Consider the following 23,558-nt stretch of genomic DNA (forward strand, 5'->3'; position numbering starts at 1 on the left):
CAGACTTTGAGGTGTCTGTGGAAGTTTTTAGCCTAGGCCTACCCAGAGGAGAAATCAGAGGTTCTGGGGAGCAGGGGCAGAGGGAGGTCACTGAACCCCAGCAAACAGAGACTAAGACTACCACTTCCCTGGGTTGTGGAAGGCTAGGTCGCCAGCATGGGCAAAGGGCTCACACAGTGTTTGCCTCATGGCAGAGGCACCATATCTTAAAGGTGCTTCCTTCAGCCTGCTCTGAAGAAAGGTAAAAGTTTAAGGGGGTGGGGGTTGGCAGAAGAGGCTGGAACCTGAGTTGCTTTTGGAGTCACCAAGACAGGAAATGCATTTAAACTGTGCTATGGACAGAATTTGAATGAGCCACTCAGAAAGACACAGCTGGAAGACCTGTAAGCCTAGGAAAATGCTAAAAGGGACATAGGAGGGTTTGCTCTTCTGTACTTTGAAACAGGAAAGGAAAGTCCTTTAACCCTCGCCATGGCCCCTTAGTGGACCTGTGCATCCACTTTCTCACATTTGAAGGTCTGATGGCTCTCAGCCTTGAATCACAGAGGTGGGACTTGAATCCAGGGCCTCTGGCTCAATGGCATGTACCTGGCATTCATCAGACTTAATTAATAATTGTGGAGTGATTAAAGGAGCTGGTAAGGAACCAACCACCTGACTCAAAAGCACACATAGTTCCTAAAACTGTTTCTTCTCTAATTTGGTGAATCTCATAAGCTTTTACAAAAGCTCTTCAGTGCGGCGGCAGCGGCAGTGGTGGTGGTGGTGGTAGTAGTGGTGGTGGTGGTGGTGGTGGTGGTGCACGCCTTTAATCCCAGCACTCAGGAGGCAGAGGCAGGTGGATCTCTGAGTTCAAAACCAGCCTAGACTACAGAGTGAGTTCCAGGACATCAAGGGCTACCCAGAGAAATCCTATCTTGAACACACACACACACACACACACACACACACACACCACACACAAATAGCTCTTCGGCATCTTGGAGGTAGAACAGGCTGGAAGGCCCAAGAAAGACTTATCATGCAACAGTTTCCTATGTATCTGTTTCTTGAAAACTTGAAAAAATTGCCTTTAGGGTGAGATGGGGTAGAAGTCTGGGCAGGAAGTCTCTATGTGGCACTTTCTGTTATAGGTTGCAGCAGCTAACATTTTAGAATATAGTCATTTTGGTTTCTAGACACTTGCTTGGTACACCTTGCCTAATTTGATTGTCACATACCTTCTAGTATTACAAAAGATATCAAACCATTTCCCCCATTTTAGAGACAGACAAGGCAGAGATGAAACAACTTGCCTAAGACCACTCAGTGAGCAAGTGGAAGCCCCAGAATTCAGGACCAGAAATCTGTGCTCCTGAGCTCATGGCTGAAACCATGAGGCTGACCCTCCTCTGTAGACCAAAAAGGACCGCGATGACGGGCTTGCTGGTGTATAAGGCCACCCATGGCCACCAAGCATCCTTTCCCCTGCAGCCCATGTAGTTTCTTGATCTCCTAATTGAAGTCCAGATTCCCAGCTAGGGAAGAAGACTGAGCTTAGGCTTAGGGTTCCCGTGATCCTTGGGGCATGGTAGAGAGCTGGCTGCCTCACAAGCTAAAATTCCAACCCACAAGATCTGAGCCTCAGCCCCAACCAGAACAAAATGCAGATGTGCCTGTCAGTAAACACACAAATGCAGGCACTGAGCAAACTCGTGATCCTCCTCTCTGGCCACTCTGCAAACTCCAGCTCTGGTGCAGCTAAGCTAATAACGCCTCCCATGGCGGCTTGCCCCTGATTGAAGCAGCCCCAGAGCAGCAGGGATACTTGCTTGATTAGCCAGTCACCAGAGCCCGGCCTGCAAGCAGCCTCCTGATGTGCCAAGCAGCCACAGGGAAGGAGGCAAGAATTGACACATAGCCAGCTTCTGGGTTCATCAGAGGCCTGGCACAGCCCCCATCTCAAGATTATGTCAGGAGATGTTGGAACCTCCATTAGGTAAGCACGGAGGGTGTAGTGTAGAAGGTACCAGGGTAGAGCTTCCTCCAGCACCTCATTCACAGGGGATGGGTGTCTCCAGGTATCATGCTGGTACTGTACAGGCACGGACATACCACCGCTCACCCGCCTTTCGTGAGGCATGCTAGCTCAGCACTGCCAGGTCTCCAAGGGGACCCCCAGAGCCCAGTGGGAAGGAGGGGCTTGTATGATAGACAGTCAAAAGTGGCAGAGTTGAAGTTTGTTTGGGTTTTGTTGTTGCTGTTATTGTTTTGTTTTCTTTTGTTTTAACCATTTTGGGTTTTAAAGAAAACGAAATCATATCAGGTTGTGTGTTTGTAGTTGTGAGGGCACCGTGACACATGTGTGGAAGTCAGAGGACAACTTAAAGGAGTCCATGCCTGTCTTCAAGTGGGTCCCAGGGATCGAACTTAGATTGTTAGGTTTGCTGGCAGGCACTTTTACCCACTGAACCAATACCTTGGTAAGAAAGGAGGAGGGGGTTAGGAAAGACAGACAGGCCTAAGTTTCTGTCTAGTGGTTAGAGTTTAGAGTCCTTTTTTTCCTTACTCCTTTAAGACATTTGCACTTACAGAGATCTACTAAGTATAGCTATAGCACTATGGAAATCTACTAAGTATAGGTAGAGCCCCAAACTTGGAGTGAATGGAATCCCAGCAATACATCTCGCACCGTGGTCAGCAGGTGGTCCCAGAGTGGGCATCCTGTGGGAGGAAATGATGAATGCAGAGTCTTTGACCCTCCTAGCCTAGCACCCAAGAGCCAGGTAGTGATTTGTGTGCACAGTAAAGACTTGAAGGAAGCACCCAGAAGCACCAGTGGAGGATGCCCACTAATGATGGATTCCGCTGATGCCGTAGTAACACGCAGTGACAGAGAGGAGGTATGTGGGACATTTGGCTAGACTTGTACACACACACACACACACACACACACACACACGCCAGACTAGTGCCCTCAGCACCAGTCTCTTTCTTATCAGAAAAAGATCAGTAAGCCCTGGAAACTCCCAGAAACCCAGTCTCCTCTGTGCCGAAGCATGCCTTTCTGCTCTGACCTTACGATGAGACATACCTATTAGAGAAAAGGGTTAGTGCCTTCTGTCACCTTATGAGGATCTGCTGGATCATTTAGAGACACTGAGAGCTTTGGGATCTGAGACAGAAGCCCAGACTCACTACTGGTTATTGTGTGATCCTCCGCTATCTACCTGCACCTGCTTCATCCCTCCATAGATCAGATGAATCCCTGATTCTGTTCCTGGTCCCAGAGGCATTGACTACTGTGTGGTCACATTTATAGTCTGAAAGGCTGGCAGGAATCCAGCTCTCCTGAAAACGCTCTTCGTGACAGCAGGTGACAGCAAGTGACCTCTGTTTGGCCTAAGCCAGGGGCCAAGCTTTCTATAAAGGGCCAGATAGTAAATATTTGAGGCTTGAAGGACCATATGGTCTCTGTCACAGCTATTCAACACCCGCCCATTGTGGCCAAACACAGCCCCAGACAGTATGGAAATGAGCGGGCGTGGCTGTGTTCAAATAAAACCTAATTTACAAAAACAGGATGCAGCCAGCTGGATTTGGCCTACTGACCATCTTCAGCAACTGAGGCCTAAACTAGCTCAGTGCAAGTCCAGCTCTGGGTGATGCTTGCCTCCAGGGTCCTGAGGAAAGGGATTTAATTGGATGATTAATAGAATCAGGCTTACCATAGAATAGTGCTCTGTGAAGCAGAGAAAGAGAGGGCGCCACCCACAGACAGTGGGGCTTGAGGAAGTGGTCTGTCTGAGTGCCTTCATGCAGAGGAGAGCACCCAGCCATGACAAGTCAGAGAAAGGAGCAAAGGTCAGAGGGCAGTACTGTCCACCCCTGTGCCTCCCTGTCACCGTGACCCTCCTTGCTGAGCATCTCACAGTCCAATGCACTGACACATACTAGCTTCATGGCCTTGGGCAAGTTAACTTCTGTGCTTCTCCCCTTCTTAAGAATGGGACCTACAGGTAACTAACTACTACAGAGATGAAGGATTATGTAAGGTTGGGAGCAGAGCCAAGCTATGCGGTGCACCCTCATAGTGTTCAATCTTTTTTAACATCATCATTATATCGTCATTGTCAGATTTTTTTAAATAATTTTTTTTAGATTTATTTATTTATTACATGTAAGTACACTGTAGCTGTCTTCAGACACTCCAGAAGAGGGCATCAGATCTCATTATGGATGGTTGTGAGTCACCGTGGGGTTGCTGGGATTTGAACTCAGGACCTTTGAAAGGGCAGTCAGTGCTCTTAACCGCTGAGCCACCTCTCTCAGAATCGTTTTGATTGAGCAAATATGAGATCCTTAGGGAAGAAGGCTACAGGACCAGGCAGGACTGGGTCCTGAGTCCCCATGGGAGGTAGGTACTTCTGGTGCCTGACTGGAGGTGGCTCCCCAGAGACGAGAGGAATGCAGCCTCTGGAACAAGCATTAGAGTCCTGACATGGGATTCTTTTTTTTTTTTTTAAGATTATATTTTATTTTCTGTGCCCATATATTTGTCTGCAGAAGCCAGAAGAGGGTGTTGAGTGCCCAAAAGCTGGAGTTACAGACCATTGTGAGCTCTTGATGTGGGTGCTGGGAATGAAACTCAGACCCTCTGACAGAGCCTCTTAAGCATTAAACTGTCTCTCTAACCCTGTGACACGGGGTTCTTTAGGTCCCAGAAAAGCTGAATCAGACCCTTTGACTGAATCATTCTTTGAACAGATTCCAGAGTGCTCACTTCCAGGAGAAAAGCTTGCTGAGGTCCGCAGCCTACCCTCTTCAGCTCAGAGCACACTCGGGGGACCAAGTCTTAGAGCATAACACTGAGGAACAAGGCACAACAGGGACATGAGAGAGCTGAGTTGGCCTCTCCAAATCAGGACCACAGTGCTGGGCCAAGCCGGCCCTTGGAACCTCCCTGAGGCTAGGGGTCAGCATCTGCGCCCTGCTTCTGGCAGAATGCCTAGTGACAACTACCCTCACCCTCTCCTCCAGGCGTTGTCCTCCTCGCCAAGGACTGAAAGCTCAGGCAGGAACCAGCCCAAAAGTGTGTGTGTGTGTGTGGGGGGGGGGGTAGGTGGGATTAACTGGGCTCCTGTGCTCACGATGCTATTTGCGGCAGCGCCCTCACCCGTGAGCTAATTTTAGCTATCCATTCTGCTTCTGTTGCCATTTATAAAATGAGAATGTCAAATGCAATATTAAACAAGCAGGATGAAGGCAAAAAAGGAAATGGCAGGGAGGCATTTAATAAATGAATCCTGTGTTTACGCGGGAGAGGGAGAGATCTGGAGCCCTACGCATCACACACGCGTGTGTGCACACGCCCGTCTGTGTACGGGCTCTGCTAATGAGAGCCAAACAGTTTGTGTGCTGGGGGAAGCCTGGGAGCAGTGGAGGGGGAAATGGGGAGGGGGCACAGTCTGTGGGAAATATGTGCTGCTCTTTAGGCAGAAGTAATTTAGCCTGCAGGGAGGTGGCCTCCCAGGCAGTCTCTTCACATTTGCCCTTGGTCAGTCCTCTCGTCAGGCCAGTGGATGGAGAGGGAATGGGGGCAGGACACTGAACCTGTGGGTTTTCCACGCCTGCTCAGCTGGCATGGAACCCTACCAACTCTTGTGAGGAGCTCCCAGAAGCCCCTGGAAATAGCCCTCCCTCCTGTGTCTTCTCCGGCTTTTTGTCTCTGGAACCTCTTCCTGCAGGTGCTCCACCCCCATATCCGTGGAGCTCCGGGCCGCTGCTGAAAGGGCACCTTCCTTTGTTGCCTCTACAGGGAGACTGTTGCCTGGTTAAGAGAAGCTGGCTCGGGACTGGGCTAGACACCCACTCTGTCTTACACCCAGCTCTGGACACCTGCGGAGGGCCAAGCTTCCTCTTTCCTTTGAAATGCCCTTGCAGGTGCCCGCAGGAAAGAACAGCTGGTGTTACTGCCGTCAGCTATTTCCTCAAATAGTACAGCCTGCCAGCTCCCCTAGCACACCTTGCTGATGGATGTAGGGAGCTGGGATGACTTGGTTGGGGGGGGGGGGTCAAGGGCGGAGCCGTCCATTAGGAATAGGGCTGGGCCTGCGGGTGGGAGGGGTAGCAGCTTTCAGTCTTGGACTTTGGAATCAAAATGAGCACCGGTATGAACCTGCTTTATCTTCTTCAGAGGTTTTCCTGTAGGTTCTGCACACAGCAGGGTGTGACAGTCTTCTCTAGGGCACGGACTTTGTGGAGGTTTTGCTCCAGTGGGAGATGTGCTGTTGACAGGCCCTGCCTTGCAGACGAGAGCTCTGAGTGCAGAGAAGCTAGCCCTGCTCAAGCCCAGAGCCAGAGCAGGAAGCTCTACTCTCTGACCCAAGAGGCTCAGCCCGCTCTGGGACTGGGGCTGCTGATGTTAGGGAGCATGTCTCTAGAAGCATTGGCTCCTGGAGACTCGCTCTTCACCCATCACTCACCCTCTGAGCACTTCCGAGAGAGGAGTCACATGCCTTCGTATTCCACTCTGTGTCCACACGCTACCCCGCCTTGCTCGGTGCTTGTATTCATGGTTTATGGCCTACTTCACTTGGCCATTGCTGATTTTAATAACAAGCAGAGGAAACAGTGGATGAAATTAATTCTGTAAGTGGTGAGGAAATTAATTCTGGAAGCTGGAGTTGGGAATGATTTTGTGGAAGAAATAGCATCAGATTGTGCCCTAGAGGGCTAAGGAGGGGCAGAGAGGGCAGGAACCCCCCCAAAAAAGAGAGCTGTGGTTTGACATTGGGATCCCCATGACTGGATACTGGCTGTCCCTGGAATTGGTGGTTGGTTGGTTTGTTTCCTTGAGGCCTCAGTTTCTTATCAGAGAAGAGGCCAATTAGGCTGTTCTACCAAGTAAACGGAACCGGTGTGCAGTAAAGCGATTAAGAGTAGGGGGCATTGATTGAGGATTCCATGTGTCACAGGCTCTGCTGAATAGCTATTTTATGTTTGTTATAGAACCCATGGAAAAGTCTTACACAGTACACAGTACACAGACACGCACACGCACATGCGTGCACACACACACACACACTCATATTGTAACTGCCTAGCAGGTATCAGATAGTGACTCATGAACACCATGTTCCTTTCTTTCCTAGAGTAACATACTGAGCCTACTCTGCAAATGGAACTGGATTCTGGTGCTTCCTACCCTTGGCTTCTGGTCATTTATGTTCAGCACGTGTCAGGAGGCAGATGGCACAGCTGGTTGCCGTCGTCATCTCTTCTGCCGGCACATCCATTGATGCCTTTACTCTAGTTTTCCCCTTTGACTCATCACGAGGGTCCCATGTCCTCGAGAACCTCTTTGTAGTCAAAGCTGACGAGATGCCATGTACAGCTGGCTTCTCCGGTGCTTGGCCACCAGATCTCTTCTGGGCTTTAAGTATACTTACAAGAGCCCACTAGGGCTCTTGCTTTCTCCATGGGGTCCTCAGAGAGGCCCCAGGTGGATAAAGAGGGCTGAAGGGCAGTGGCTAGGAGAAATGCAGTCTTTGTATTGAATGGCAGTGATTGAGTATCGAAGTGGAAAGGGCCTTCTGGAGGTGGGTCCATCTAGCCCCGCCCTGTGGAAACATCTGTGTGGCTACCAGATTCTAGGAAAATCCTGACTCTCTGCAATGCTCCCTCCTCTCCCCTTTCTGGATACCAGCAAAGCAGTTAGTTTGGAACATGACATGAGCAGGGTCCACCTGGAATCCTCTAGAACCAACTGTGGGGGAGCTGCCAATTGACTAAGGAAGAGGTCAAGAGGTCAAGCTGATGCTGCGCCTCCGAGGCCTCTCAGGTCTGTCAGGAATCTCTTTACAAAGGCAGGCACCAGCATAAAAGCTACAGGGACGGCCTCCCTGAGTCCTCTGTTCCCCTCCCCTTCCTGCCAGCCAGACAGTCAAGGTCAGTCTCTGCGCACTGGGGAATTTTATCCTTTGAAACCGGGCCTCTGGCTTCCTTGAGAAGTGAGCAGTCTCTAACAGGATCTGTTTGTATACACTGGCCTCTTCGGGCCAGACAGAGCCCTGCTTTGTTCAGGGTAGAACTTCAGGCCACAGGTACATCATCAGGCCCTGGAACTGCATACTGACCAGACTGTTGGCAAAGAAGCAGGGAAGACAAGTCGTTTCATTCTTTAGACATCGACTTCCTTCTCAGATTCCCTGGTTCTCCCCCACAGATACCCAGTAGTTGCAGGGACTTGAAGTTGGTTTGTATAGGAGCAGCTAAAGGGAACCTCTCCCCATAGAAATTCTGGTGACTCTCTCAAAACAGTATTCCCTGACATGCTTATTCTAAAGCATAATGCATCCATGAGACAGAGGCGCATGCGGATAGTCTTGGCTTCTCAGGAGGCTAAAACAAGAATATCATGCGTTCAGGGACAACCTGGCTACATAGACAGCAAAGCAGAACCCCTTTTTAACAGGAGGTGGATGCATTGCCCTAAAGGGGCATTGTTAAGTCCGTTGATAAAGCGAGGTTAAAAGTACTGTGTCCCTGTTGAAACTGGTAAATGTTCTGGTTATGTAAAAAACGATCCCCGTGTTTAGAACTTACAAACCACCAAGTTTGCAGCTCATCTTCATGTAAGAAGTTTTTTAGAATTTTCATTTCTTGGAATGCTGGGGATCCCCAGAGCCATGTGTGTGTAGGTGCCCAAGCCCCGGGTCCAGCCCTTTGTGTGCAGCATGCTCTCAAACTCAAGATGTAAACCCACCCCTGCGCCTCCAGATACAGACAGGGAGTGTGTGCACATGCTGAGGTGAGTGTGACAGAACGCTAAAGGGAAGCAGTGTTGGCAAAACCAGCTGCTTTTTGAGCTGTCTTTTAAGTTTGAAGTTCTGCCTGAATAACAAATTAGAGACAATAGGGCTGGGTTGTAGCTCAGTGGAAGAGCATCTTCGTGGCATGCACAAGGCCCTGGGTTTAATACCTAGCCCACTGCCACTGAGAATGGGGAGGCGGGGGGGGGGGGGGAGAAGGGGGAAATTAGTTGCATGACAGAGAGAGGCGGTCCCTCACTCAAACAAGCTTCATAGACCTGCAGTAACCCTGTGAACACACAGTAGGCGTTTGACATGTTCCCTACAGCTGCAGCCTCCATTGTCTCAGGGGTAAAGAATCTTCTGTTAGGGCCTCATTTCGAAGCCACGATCCTGGGGGATACAAGAAAGACTTGCCTGTCCAAGGTCCATGTGTTGAGCTGAGCAGCGTATTTAGAGAATGAAATTTCAAAGCACATTTTCAACCTGGACTGCAGGTTGTTCCGTAGCTTTGCTGACTCTGGGGTTCAGAAGTAGAGGCCCACTCCTGGAATGAGTTGTCAGTCACAAGTGGGCCTCTGAGGCATCTCTCCTCCGCACATGCCAGTGACCTCAGGCAGTGACTAACTCCAAAGATGGCCCTTAGGTCTTTCGGTCCCAACTGTTCACGCTTCGTGTCCTGTCCTCCCTCACTGGCTCTAACCTGCCATAGGGCACGCAGTAGAATGTGGTGGAAGTTATATGGTATGAATCCCGATGGTGTGCGCACTACACCTTCTGCAGACTCTGAGAACGTTCATGCTGTGACAAAGCCAGGTGACTTGGAGATGCTGTACCTCGCTCTCCGTCATGCTTCTTGGACTGTCAGTCAAGGCTTTCTCTGGCTCCAGTCCTAGCCACCATCTGACCACAGCTCCATAGGAGACGGATCCCAGCCAAACCACATCAACTCAAAGCCCCAAGGAAGACAATCAGTGGTTGTGCAAGGCCACTATTTTTGAGGGTGTTTTATGCATGGTTGTTGATGTCTGCATGGCTCTTGTCCAGATGACCTGAGTTTAAAACCAGAACCAAGGAGGTGGATTGGGTTTTTCTGTGGGGTTCTGATTTCCCCTCTAGGTCTTGGGTCAAGCTTTCTGGCTTGCCGCTGGTACAGTAGAAGATAGCGCATGTGTGGGTCTAGAGTCGGAGAATTGACAAGCCTAAAAGTAACTCCAGGCAGTGGTGGCACATGCCTTTAATCTCAGCACATGGGAGGCAGAGGTAGACAGATCTCTGTGAATTCGAGGCCAGCCTGGTCTACAGAGAGAGTTCTAGTACAGCCAGGACTACACAGAGAAACGTTTCCTTTCCTTGGGAAAGGGAAAAAAAAAGAGGCATGGGTAGGGGTTGCTGGGAGAAGGAATTCAAGGCAGTTTGGTGTTGAGAGAGCACTTGTCTGTATCCTTAATGAACAAGAAACTGGGGGTGTCTCTGTCTCAACAGAATGGAAATTCTCAGAGGAGGGGCTCACTTGTTTATCAATGGATCTCCCACATCCTGCCTCTGAGTTCTTCCACATTCCAGAATTAAATCAGTCAGAATCTCCAGGGGCAGGGAATGGGGGCAGACTATGCAAACAACCCTCTGGTTCTGAGAAGTCTTTCCTGAATCTTCACTGCTGGCCAGACCAGGTTCCCTGCTGTGTTCAATGCCTCTCCTGTCACTCAAATGCCCAGGACAGGCTGAGCCTCTAGAGGGTTCACATGCCATGGCCTCTGGCCCTAGAGAGCACTCACTGTGACAGGGTGGATGGTTGACAGAGCTCCTGTGGTGGGCGCTGCCAAAATGCCACCAGCAAAGACAACAGAATTCAACCTCGCTGCAGGCCCTGCTCAGTGCTAGGAAGAGTTAGTAGGTGGGTTTGTTTAAAATACTTCTATTACAGTTAGTTAACCTTTCTGTTCCCTAAATGAAAATTGTATAAACCTGAAATTTCCGTTGATCGGGTTGCCTAGGAACAGGCAGCAGGTTTTCATAAGACAAAGCACTAGATTGCCACTGATAGGCCTGTTAGGAAGTGAGCTGGTTAGCGGCATTCTTCCCTGTCCTAGTGTCTGCCATAGGTTATTATCTGCCTGCCTGCTCAGGGCACGCCCATCTTCCTGTGGTGGGGCAGCTTCCTGCAAAGGAGACTTCTCAGCCTCCAGCTCCCAGGATGGGGTCTCAAAGGCAGGGACTAGGGCTAATCACCATGCCTGAGCCACGAGGAGAAATCTAAAAGACCTGATGTGGTTGAGTTTATTCCTTGGTAATCAGATTTCTCCACCTACGTGCAAGAGGAGTTGTGCCCCTCTCCCCCTCCCCCCAATAACCCTGTTGATGACAAACTGTTACATTGTTTTATGAAAACAGGTAGCATGAAGCCAGTAGGTAGCAGGAGACTCAAACAGTTATAAAATACAGTACTTTTTAAAGCTACTCCTGACAGCTTTAGATATTTTTAATATTTTTAATACAATACATATACTTGTTTGTTTGTTTGTTTGTTTGTTTGTTTCTCTCTACAAGATCACTGCCATTTATGTTTGTCTTCCTGCAGTTAGAATAACCAGTGTCCTGGCTTGCCTGGGACCTGGGAGTTCCCCAGTGCTTGTCATTGGTGCTGGGCCATACCCAGCTTCTTCAGTCCCGGGTTAGATTTGTGGTTTGTTGTGCTTTTTTTTTTTTTTAATTTTATGTATATGAATGTTTTTGCCTGCATGTATGTCTGTATAGTACATACATGCCCAGTACTTATGTAGGTCAGAATAGGATGTTGAATCCCCTGGAACTGGAGTTATTGATGGTTGTGAGGTCACTATGGGGGTACTGAGAGTTGAACCCAGGTCCTCTGAAAGAACAGATGCTCTTAACTGCTGAGCCACCTTTCTAGGCCCCACCCTGTTACTTGTTTTTTTTTTTTTTTAATTACAGTGTTGGGGTTTGGGGGGCGTCTTAGAGGATAGCTTGTGGCATCTCTCTTCTGCCATTTGGGTCCCAGGGACAGCACTCAGGTGGTCAAGTGTGGTGGCAAGCAGAGCCTTTACCCACGGAGCCAGCATCTCACCAGTTACAATCCCTGCTATTGGGTGGTGGTGGTGGTGGTGGTGGTGGTTAAGGATGGCAAATGGGCTCTCAACAGTACAGATTCCAACATGCAGGACTATTAATTCAAAAGATGGATAGGCTCATAGTAGGTTTTTATATGTTACCAGTTGCCCTTCAGGAAAATCAAAGTGCTGATTTCCACCTGCTGTGGACTGAAAGTGAAATGTGCCCTACAGCTCATATAATTAAACACTTGGTCCCCAGCTGGTGGGACTGTTGGGGGACCTTTAGGGGATTGAGCCCTGGAGGGAGTTGGTCACTGGGGGGCAAGCAACTTTGTTGCTGTTTTACAATTTATTCTTAATGTGTATGTGTGTGTGTATGTCTGACTGTTTGTCTATTTGGTGTGTGTGCATTGCTCATGCATGCACAGACAGACACACACACACACACACAGGAGCAGGCAGAGGCCAGAAGTCCCAGATACCCTAGAACTAAAGTTACAGGAAGTTGTGAGCTGCCTGAACTCAAAATTCAGTCCTGTGGAAGGGTAATGCACACCTTTCTTTCCTTCCTTCCTTTCTCCTTTCTTCCTTTCTCCTTCCTTCCTTTCTTTCTTTCTTTCTTTCTTTCTTTCTTTCTTTCTTTCTTTCTTTCTTTCTTTCTTTCTTTCCTTTCTCCCTCCCCCTCCCCCCTCCCTCCCTCTCTTCCTTCGTTTCTTTTTGAGATAGAATTTCACTTGTTGCCCTGGCTGGCCTGAAATTCACTATGTAGATCAGACTGGCTTAAAACTCACAGAGATCTATCTTCCCGTTCCTCCAAAGTGCTACAATTAGAGGCATGCCCCACCACGCCCAGTTTCCAGTAAGCACCCTTAACCCCTGAGCCATCTCTCTAGCCCCAGGCTTCCCTCCATGTTCATATAGCCCAGTCCCCTTGGTTGCTTGTCCTTTGCCACCTCACTACAGAAGCGATATGGCTGGTCACCTCGAAACTACAGCCATGCCTCCTCCCCCCCCCCAAACTGTGAGCCAAAATAAAACCCAATCTGCTTACACTGCTTCTTCTCCTTCTCCCCACACCCTCAGGACCTTTACTTCAAACCCTGCTGTCCTCTATAGCCATCTAATGGATGAAAATATAATCCTGTGTATGTACATACCACGTGTGGTGACCAGAGGATGACTGTGGCTGTCAGTCCCTGTCCCCCTACCTTGTTTGAGATACAGAATCCCATTTTCCCCTGCTTACACCAGTTTTACTGGCCTACAAGTGTCCAGGGGTTCTCCATTTCCCCGGTAGGACTGCTGGGATTAAGGTGTTCTGGCTACGCATCCAGCTCTTACATGGGCTCTGGACATTTGAACGCATGTCCATGTGCCTTTACCTACTGAACCATCCCCTAGCTCCCCCAAAATACCTGCTTTTGAAGATACGTGCTCCTTCACGAACTGCTTGTGAGTTGCCCGTTCCCATCTCTTAGCTGTTTCTCTTTCACCATGCTCATTTCTTCTACAAAAACAAAAACAAACAAAAAAAAACCTCGTAAGCATCTCTGTCATGCACTTTGAATGGTTTTTATCTGTTTTTAAAGACATCTGTAGTTACCATTGTTTGAAGAGCAAGAAGAATACCTGTTAGATGGTTTCAGAGTTGCTCTTTTAGGTCAGGTTTTCTGCTTAATCACTGAGGGGATTTCTCTTTCTCTTCTGTTCTCTTCTGTTCTAGCCTGTCTTTTCTTTGTTGAGATAAGACCTTGGTACATAACCCAGGCTTTCCTCAAACATGTAATCCTCCTGCTTCAGCATCCTAAGTACTTAGATGACAAGCATTCACCACCACTCCTGGCTTTATAATTGCTAAAGGTTTGTTTGTGTGTTGGGGGGTGGGTTTGGGGAGTTTTAAGACAGGGTTTCTCTGTGCAGCCTTGGCTATCCTGGAACTCACTCTGTAGACCAGGCTGGCCTTGAAATCAGACAGATCTCCTGTCTCTGCCTCCCAAGAGCCTGGATTAAAGGCCAGGCTGTTAGTACAGTATCTTTAATTGGAGTATCTAGGACGAGTGTATCTCCAGAACAGATCCTCTGTGTGTGTTACCCTTTTAAGCAATGTATACCACACACAATCCAGCTCACTCCAGCTGCCTCAGACACACCATAAGCGGCCACAGTCTCCTGTGATACAACGATACCCTTGACAGCTGCTGAGCTAAGTGAAGCTTTTGCTCCTATACCATATGTCCCCAGACTGTTCTTAAATAAGATCCCCAACTCTTCTTCCTCTGTCACCAGCAGGGCTGTTTCTGTTGACTGTGCTAAGTGCCCTGTTTTTGCCCTGCTCAGTCCGTCTTTATCAGCAATGGGGCTTGATTTACAGCCAACGACGATTGTTAAATTTGCCCGGAAACTAAAAGCAAGTAATGCTGAGCTTTCTCAGCCACTCCCCTCAGACTGTGCAGGAGCTTCTGCAGGCCGCAGAATTATTTCCTAGACTTTCAGGTTTTTATTGCTTGTCTTTATCTGTGTTGGAACGCATGTGCCACATGCGTAGAAGTCAGAGGACAACTCTAAAGGGTCAGTTAGCTCTCTCCTCCCACCATGTGAGTCCCAGAGAATGAACTCAGGGCATCACTGTTGGTGGAAAGTGACCTTACCCACTGAGCCGTCTCCCTGGCCCTAAGGTTTCTATTGTGTATAGGTAAGAGTGTTCAGTAAGTGACCTCGGTGTGCATGAGCAGAATGGGATTGGGGGATTTGGAAGCAGAAGATGAATGGAAAGATCTGCAACCACTAAAAGACATAAGTGCCTGATGCAAAACCACCAATGCATAGGAACAGAGGGCAAGTTAAATCTCAGGACTCCCTTCGGAAGTGTGCTGGTGTGGGTCCCAAGGCAATGGTGGCATCGCTAACTTGACAATTATAACGTGGCTGAAAGGCCTTTGCCTGGTGAGGGGCGGACTGTGGCATGCTACTTCTGAACCCCTGATGTTCAGTGTTCATCTGGGGGATGGAGCCAGTACTGAGTACCCTCCCTCTACCTTAAGAGAGGGTCTCTGGTGGCTGGATGTGAGGAGCCCCTGGCATGCAGGACCATCATGGAATCTGTCTGAAAGGCCAGACTACCATGGAAGTGGATTATACTTGGTGCTGCTGGTATCTGCAGGCCCGTCCATCAGCTGTCTCCGCCTCCTTAGCCATCAAGCCTTCTGCGCCCACCGGGTGCCAGCCCCACGTGTGTATCTTTCGCCCATGTCCTCGCTGCCCTTCCAGAACCTTATTTCATCCTTGTAGGTTTTTTTTCGAAGCAGGATTTGCACAAGTGGTGTGGTTTCTTAAATATTTATTTTGCAGGCCATTTACTCAGCACAGCTATTTTTACAGTGAGTAAGGAGCAAGGCTAAAAATAACGGCTCGTAACCCGATCGGCTCTGCATCTGACATTTTCCGTGGAATTCATTTGCATCTCATTTGTTCTCCTTTTCTGTCTAACAGGTAGAATGTAAGAAAGCTCAGCCAAAAGAAGTCATGTTCCCACCTGGGACAAGAGGCCGGGCCCGGGGGCTGCCGTACACCATGGATGCATTCATGCTTGGCATGGGGATGCTGGGTGAGTCTGCATAGGTGTGGGGCTGGGGAGCACGGTGGGCTGGGGTGAGGGCTGCGGCGGCCTGCACCTGTGACCCACCTGAGTCACCTAGCAGCCAGGCAAACCGAATCCATCCGAGCTTCAGTTTACCTGTCTAAGCTGCCGTTCCCTCATCTGCTAGCTCGATAGGTTCGTCTTTTAGGTGTCTTGGCAATCTGTTGAGCATATAGCATTATCTCGCCTCAAGCCTAGCTCATGATGTGCCTGAAACTCTGCCCAGCCCCTTCCTCAAACCCAACACAGCATCGCACACCTGACTCTGTCTCAGCCTGCTTGGCCCAGTGAGAGTTCTGCGACCTAAGGATTCCTTGCTGCCAGAACTTGTGTGGACTCGGGCTACTTTTTTCTAAAACTTAGGAGAGGAACTGAAGGGTGGCAAGGGTGGACACTAATCCTGTCTATTTAAATGATTAACATTTTTCTCTCAGGATATCAAAATTTGCATTTAAATGGATGTTTTAAATAGCCTGTTTTACTCTTTATTTGCAAAAAAAAAAATGATGAAAGACAAAGTATGTTTGTTCTGACTAAAAATGATCTCTCCTGGCTTTTAGAGAAATTGAGTTGCATATTATGCCCCTTTCCTTAAAGGTATCTCTGTCCGCCCTGCGTAGATAATTGAAAATCTCACCGCTTAAATGGCATGAAGGATGGAGAAAGCGGAGGAGATGCGTAATGGTGTGGGTCGCAACAATAATTAGAAATTTCAAGGCGAGAGAACGGTATTTTAGTGCAAGTTATTGTGTGTCGGGAAAATACTAATTAAATGGGATAAATGGTCGTTAATGGTAAAATTCCATTCAGGCACATGAGCTGTCTAGTTTTAATAGGTTTTCATTTGGCTTGGCTAAGGGTCCCTCTTCTATATTGTTTGATAAGCTCTTTATGTGTTTTCAGATTTGCTGCTGTTTAAATCATCCCTGGCTTAGTTTTAAATGTATTAAACTTTTCATGCTCTTACAAAGAATTGTATCTACTTGTCTGAGAAAATAACTTGGGCAGGTAGAGCTATATGGAAGAACTTAAAAGACAGACAGAGCATGGTGCCAATGAGAATGTTTTTCAAAATGGCCAATCTATTCATTCTCCTCAGATTAATTTTTTTAAGCTTAACAGAGTTTATGATAAAAATCTTATTATTGTTCCTTAGAAACTGCCTGTGTGATCCTAAAACTTACCTTAGAAATAGAAGCAGGAGAGAAAATAATTTTCTTTTAAAGAGAAATAAGAAAACACTTCTTCGGCTATATCCCAAAGCACTGCATAAAGCTACAGTAATTAAAACAATATGGTAGGGCTGGAGTGTAGCTCAGCTGATAGGGTGCTTGCTTAGCTACAGGAAGCCCTGGGTTCAGTTCCCCAGGACTGCACGAAACTGGGCATGTGGGGCACCTGAGTGAACTCGGCACTTAACACTCAGAAGGTGGAGGCTGGGGGGGATCAGAAGTTGGCTGCCTATTGAGCTCAGAGACTGTGTTATGGTAGACAAGATTGTGCCCAGCTGTCTTGACTCCACTAGTTTTCTACTTTACAGAGACGAGACAGCTGTGTGTATTCAGTAGGCATTGCTTTGACTATCGCGATTGGATCTTTTCCTAAGCTGTCAATTTACAATGTTACACTCCCTGGAGTAACTGGGCAGGCGCAGCTCCTGAGTGGTAGCTTGTTAGAGGACAAGCCATGTTCTCTGTCAGGAAGGGACACAGGCAAGTCTTGCGTGCAGCATGCTGCTGTCACTAAGCTGTGCGAGTCACAAGATTGGATGCTGTGAATACAGTGGATGCACTATTGTCGATCTGTGGGAAGTTTATCAGAGTGTAACTCCATCATCAACTGTAAGGACAGACACTTGACATTAAGAAAATTAAGAATCTCAATAGCTCTATGTGCATGTGTGTGTGTGTGTGTGTGCATGTGTGCACTACATGCATGGGGAAGTACAAGTTTCTCGAAGGTCCTAGAGCTCATCAACCCAGCTAAGCTGGCTCGCCTGTACCCCAAGGATCCTCCTCTTCTGTTTCTGAGCATTGGACTTGCACAGGACACCTTAGGCCACCACCTCCATTTTTATGTGGCTGTTAAGGAGTTGAACTCACATCCTCATGCTTGTGCCGCAAGCCCTCTCCCCCACTCCATAATTATTACTTAAAAATGATTGTCAAAGCCGGGCGGTGGTGGCGCACGCCTGTAATCCCAGCACTCTGGGAGGCAGAGGCAGGCAGATTTCTGAGTTCGAGGCCAGCCTGGTCTACAGAGTGAATTCCAGGACAGCCAGGGCTACACAGAGAAACCCTGTCTCAAAAAAACAAATCCAAACAAACAAACAAACAAACAAACAAATGATTGTCAAGACCACACGATGATAGTCTGTGGCAGAATGCTTAGCTCTTAATATATAGGCGGTCCGGATTGCCTTCCTGGTACCAGTGGTGCATCATGGTCCTTGGGCCTCTCGCTCTTTAGGAGAGAGAAGAAGTAGGACTGATCTTCTCTAACTACTTCTTCGCCTGGGTGTCTTTCCTCTAATGTGGTAGTGTGGCCTTGAGTAGTCTACTCTTTGGGTAGGGTCACCATCTTCACAATGCATTGTTTGCATATCAAGTCCTGGGACCCATGCTGTCCCCACCCCCTGACAATTTGGTTGATGAACTTGGCTCCAACAGGAGAAAAAAAATCGTTTTAAATTCACTGAAGAGCTAAGCATAATGGCATATACTTGTCATCCTAGCACATATATGGGAGAGGCAAGAAGATGGCCAGTTCAAGGTCATCCGTGGCTACATGGCAAGTTTGAGGCAGTCTGGTCTATGTAAAAACCTATCTGATTAGAAAATAACCAGATGCAGTGGCTCACGGCTGTATTCTGTGCAATGAGGAGGCTGTGGCAAGACCACAGATTATGGCCAGCCTGAGCTACATCACAAGGAGACCCTGTTGAAACAAATTAATGAGACTCTGTCAATTATTCATTACCGAAGGGAGTAAAAAAGAGTATTTAAAAGCAAAATGTATGAGCCATTGAAATGTTAAAATTCACTCATCCAACATATGTCTACTCCAAGTGCCTACTCTGTGTCATAAATGTTCTAGACTTTTAGGGGCAGTGGAGAACCTTGCCGCCAAGCCCAGGGAGCCAGTGTTGTAGTCAGGAGCTGAGACAGCAGCCAGCATGCTGGTCTCATGACTTGGGGCACCATGGAATTTTTAACATATCCTTCAGGATTTTCTCCATCCTTTGGGAGGTCTCATGAAACAAAAGGGAGGCTGACAAGCGGATGGGAGTACGGCTCTCTTCCTTGATCTCATTGATGTGGCTGCCAGCATCCTTGGGGAAAGATAATGCAGCATGTTTTGACTGTAGCTTTCACAGTCTTTAACAGGACAGCATAGAAGACAGTGGGAATTCCTTTTCAAGAGTGTAGAGGGATGAAGGGGAGGAGGAGAAGTACTCCAAGGCCCCACCTCTTGCTTCTGAGCCAGAGAGAACCAAAAGCGACTGTGCCATCGGGTGTTCTGCAAGCCCTGGGTCCTGTCCCACCGCATACACTCTGTCATCCAGCCCCGCAGAGCTGCCCCCATTTTCCTTAGTGAAAGGAGGCTTAGTGAAAACAAGCACATGGCTGTTGATATATTTGATTCCTCTTGGCCTTCTCTGCCTTCCGCCTCCTAATCCCACTGCCTTTAATGCTCTTGGCCTGGTTGGGCATATGCTATTTATTAACTACATGGAGGAGAGAGAGTTCAGTGTTGGGGCCTTGCAGAAAGGTTTCCCTTGGCAGCCTGGGGAGAAGGGAGAAGTTGCTAACCAGCTAGCCACTAGCCAAAACTTTATCTTCGCTTTTTTCCAAAGATCTTTACAAATCCCTGAGGTTGAAGGTAATCAATCAGTCAGTCAATTAATCAATAAATGTTGAAAAGGTCTGGAGAGCCATAATCTGCTGACACTTCAGATGGAGGGATGGCTAGAACACACAGCTTAGCTTCCAAGTGTTGTCTGTAGTCTCTACTGGGACTTACCTTTCCTCCAGAAATACTGGCTTGAGTCCACTGTAAGGAAGACTCCCATTTGTGCACCTGTTTCTCAAAGTGCAGCTGTTTCTTGCCCTTCTGGATTTGTGGGTCCATAGAGCCTTCCGAGATGGCCAGACTGTCGTTTGTCTGCTGGCCAGTGTCACGACTGCCAGCTTCATGTGCACACCAGCCGTTGGGCATTTGTGATGAGGCTCTTGCCCCCTAAGAGACTGAAGTTTTCTCTTCAGATAGTTTTAATTAAGGTTAAATTAGTGTGGGTATGAAGGATCCCTAACAAAAATTAGGAGAATTCTTGGGCTATGTGTCTTTGTAGACTGGCTTTCACATCTTTGCCCATGAGGGACTCTTGGTACTTGCTTGACCTCATGGAACTGTCATGGTATCATACCCTGAACCTAACCCTATCATGGTGCCATGCATGTAGCAGAGTCTGGACAAATGGCTCTTCTCTCTTATCTTGTTAAAGTCAAGGGTCTGGTAAGAGCCCTGCCCCCTTTTTTCCAGGAAACTAGGTGTTTGAGTAGGAACCACGGCCATGACCATAAGCCATGACCCATGTAGGGATGCAAGCCTTTCTCAGGAACAAAGATCTAAAGCCACAGTTCAGAGCAGCCTGTGAGCATCCCCAGGAGAGCGCCACAGAGAGATCTTTACAGCACACCCAAGTTCTATTGTCCCTTTCTGACTTGGGCAGCCACAATGGAAAGGCTGTGTGTGAGGAAGGTGTTCATCCAGGCAGAAGGCTTGGGTTATTTTTTTTTTCCCCTTTAGTGACAAGAGATAATTACTGTGGGATTGATCAGGCATCCAGAGTGCTGGAGCAAATAAATTGTTCAGTGGCCGGTGTGGGAGGGGCCCAGCTGCTAATGGAAGTGGTGGCTGGGTCATCCTCCTGTAATGTGGCTTGATGGAGCATTCGCGTGGGCCTACTGTAATGTGCTATTGATATGCAGTCAGCCAGGTTCCCCCGTGCGGCCTGGGCCCTGAGCCACTGGAGCAGAGCTGGGCTGCACAGCCGCAAATGAAGAGGAAAATTGAAGTAATGTCGTATTATAAATTTATAATTTCATCTTCCTGGCTGAGAGGCTGTTCAGCATTGGGGGTATGGAGATGAGGTCCCCCAGTGTGGCAGGTGTGGAATTCTCATCTTCATTCCTTAGGCGATGATGATGCTGGCCTACGGTATCAGGGTGAGGCCCAGAGTTGGTGTGAACTTGACTGTCCGTTTCTTCTTTCATGTTGAAGATTTTAAGATCTGTGTGGGGGTTGGGGGGATGCATGCAATCGGGTTGCACGGATGGCTTGAGTACAGGGAGGGGCTAACCATTCCACCATCCCTCGCCTACATCTAGGGAAGTGATGCATGGGCTCTTGCTGTCAAATTAACACTTCAAATTTAGGACCCTGCTCTGAGGTTAGAGGCAGAGGAGCCATTTTTCATCACGAAAGCACCTAGGCAGTAGTGATTTGACCGTTTACCTATAATCCATTTATCAATAGTGTTGAAGCAGTGTTATAAGAAATCTAGGTCCGAAAGATCTGGTTTGATAGTGGATGATTAATTTGGAGGAAAACTTGAGCTGCCTCACCAGGAAATAAATTCCAGAGAATCAACCCCCACATCACTCACATGTTCAGTGAAGGTCGCTGGGGTCTAACCACTGCTCTACTCTCCCTCTTCCTTTCCCCCATTAGGAATGCATTAAGAATTCAGTGGCTTCCTAGACTCTCCTTCCCCTCTGAGAGCAGTGGGTATGAAGCTGCTAAGTCATTCTGTCTTGCCTGTAGCCTCTGCCAGTGAGGCATCAGGAGGAGGATCTCACCAGGACAGTAGCAGGCCCAGATGAAGTAAAGGTAGCACAGTTGGCCAGTGAATTCAGTGGGACCGCACATGTGGGAAGGCTCCAGCTGTAGCAAGAACCACAGCTGGTTACTGCTGACTATTTAGGTACATCAGTGCCCTCCACCACCCTGGTAAGGATTTCTACTTGTGGAAAGCTTAGCCTCTAAAAGAAAGGGGAATCGCCTGTCTCGGGTCAGAGTTGTATGACTGAATCCCATGGGTCTTGCTCAGCCTTCGAAACAATATCTATTTCTCAGTTCTGGATGCTAGGAAATCCAAAATGAAGGCACTGTTAGAATGATCGATTGTAGGTGGTGACACCTATAGTCAATGTCATGACAGTACCCTGTCCTCATGTAGTGAGATAGTTAGTGGTCTTTCAAGAACCTTCCTTAAAAGAGCATTGTCTTAGGGGTTTATTGCTATAAAGAGACACCATAACCATGGCAGTTTTATAAAGTAAAACATTTAACTATGTCTGGCTTACAGTTCAGAGGTCTAGTCTATTATCAGCGGGGCAGGAAGCATGGCTGTGTGCAGACAGACATGGTACTGGAAAAATAGCTTCAAGTTTTACACGTAGATCCTCAGGCAACAAGAATTGAGAATGACTCTGGGCCTGGCCTGAGCTTCTGTAACCTCAAAGCCCACCCCAGTGACATTTCCTCCAATGTGACCACACCGACTCCAACAAGGCCACACTTCCCAATAGTGCCATTCCCTGAGTCTATGAGGGCCATTTTTGTTCAAACCACCACAAGCATTAATCCAATTTATGAGAACCATGCTTTTGTGAGCTAGTCACCTCACAAAAGCCCCACCTCTAATATTGTACATCTGGTTGGTGGTTAGAATTTCAGTGTGAATTTAGGGACACTCAAGCATCCAGGCCGTAGTCATCTCCAAGGGCGTGGTCATGGTCCAGGACTAAAGTCCAGGTCTCCTGACTTCTAGACCCATGAATGGCCTAGCTCCAGTGGTGATTCACTGTTCTCATGCAAAAGCCATCCTCCAACACCTGCAGCCACCCAACACCTACCTTTGGTCCTCTGAGGCACAAACATTGACTGGCTGGCAATGGGAAGAGCTCCTAAGCCCAGCTCATGGTGGTGAGGAGAAGGGGAAATGTAGTAAGTGGGCCTCCACCCACAGCCCTGGCTTGCAGGGTCAGAATATGCTTGCTATGACTCATAGAACCCATAGGGAAGAGCTTGTAAATGTGTCAGAAGAGCAGAAATGTGGCTGGGTGGTGGTGGGGCACGCCTGTAATCCCAGCACTCTGGGAGGCAGAGGCAGGCAGATTTCTGAGTTCGAGGCCAGCCTGGTCTACAGAGTGAGTTCCAGGACAGCCAGGGCTATACAGAGAAACCCTGTCTCGAAAAAACCAAATCCAAAAAACCAAAAAAAAAAAAAAAAAAAAAAAAAAAAAAAAAGGCAGAAACGTGAAGAGTAGCCACAGCTCCCTGCCCTAAGTCCACCACTGAAGTGGCTTTCCACCTGCTGTTTGGTGGAAACAGAAGAAATACCTCTGGCTTCTGGAGGCGGCAAAGGTTATTGTCAGGAGCAATGGTGCCCAGAGTTGACAAGAAGGCTGGGGAATGGGACCTGGAAAGCAGACAGGAGCTTAGAGAGCTGAGCCATCAGAGGCCCAGCTCCCAGCCAAGGGCACAGCCCAGGAATGGCCTGGTCAGAGGGCCACTTGGCACCTCTGGATGCTGGATTGTCCTGATGATGCCAGATCAAATGTTGAGCCACCTGCCCATCCTCTGCCCACTGGCTCTAGATGCAGGTCCCAGTGAAAGTTTGTATTGGCCTGACTCCCAGGCAGGCACAGAGTTCATTCAAATACTAGCTGGCCTGACACCCAGCAGATAGGCACTTCAGAGGCCAAAGCAGAGGGCTAGCCAGTGTGCTGGTAGGGGATTGTGGTGTAGGGTTGTATTGAGCTAGCTCACACTTGGTGGAAGGAGGCAGAGTAGGTCTCTCTGGGGACAGGGACTGGTGACATCTGTGGGTTATGATTGTACTGAGCTAGCCCAAACTGGGTAGGAGGCAGAGTAGGTTTCTCTGGGGACAGGGACTAGTGACATCTGTTGGTTGTGATTGTACTGAGCTAGCCCACACTGGGTAGAAGGATGCAGAGTAGGTCTCTCTGGGGACAGGGACTAGTGACA

At 48.3% G+C, this 23,558-nt stretch overlaps 1 protein-coding gene across 4 annotated transcripts in view; it reads left to right on the top strand.

Moving 5' to 3' along the window:
* Window positions 1-23,558, top strand: part of Msi2 (musashi RNA binding protein 2) — a 373,444-nt gene that overhangs the window by 307,690 nt on the left and 42,196 nt on the right. For all 4 annotated transcript variants that reach the window (XM_052195698.1, XM_052195695.1, XM_052195696.1 and 1 more), the window contains exon 9: window positions 15,356-15,470. In XM_052195698.1, coding sequence (XP_052051658.1) covers window positions 15,356-15,470 — 115 coding nt within the window. The remainder of the gene's footprint in view (window positions 1-15,355; window positions 15,471-23,558) is intronic.

The sequence above is a fragment of the Apodemus sylvaticus genome, chromosome 10 (assembly GCF_947179515.1).
Source record: "Apodemus sylvaticus chromosome 10, mApoSyl1.1, whole genome shotgun sequence".
NCBI lineage: Eukaryota > Metazoa > Chordata > Mammalia > Rodentia > Muridae > Apodemus > Apodemus sylvaticus.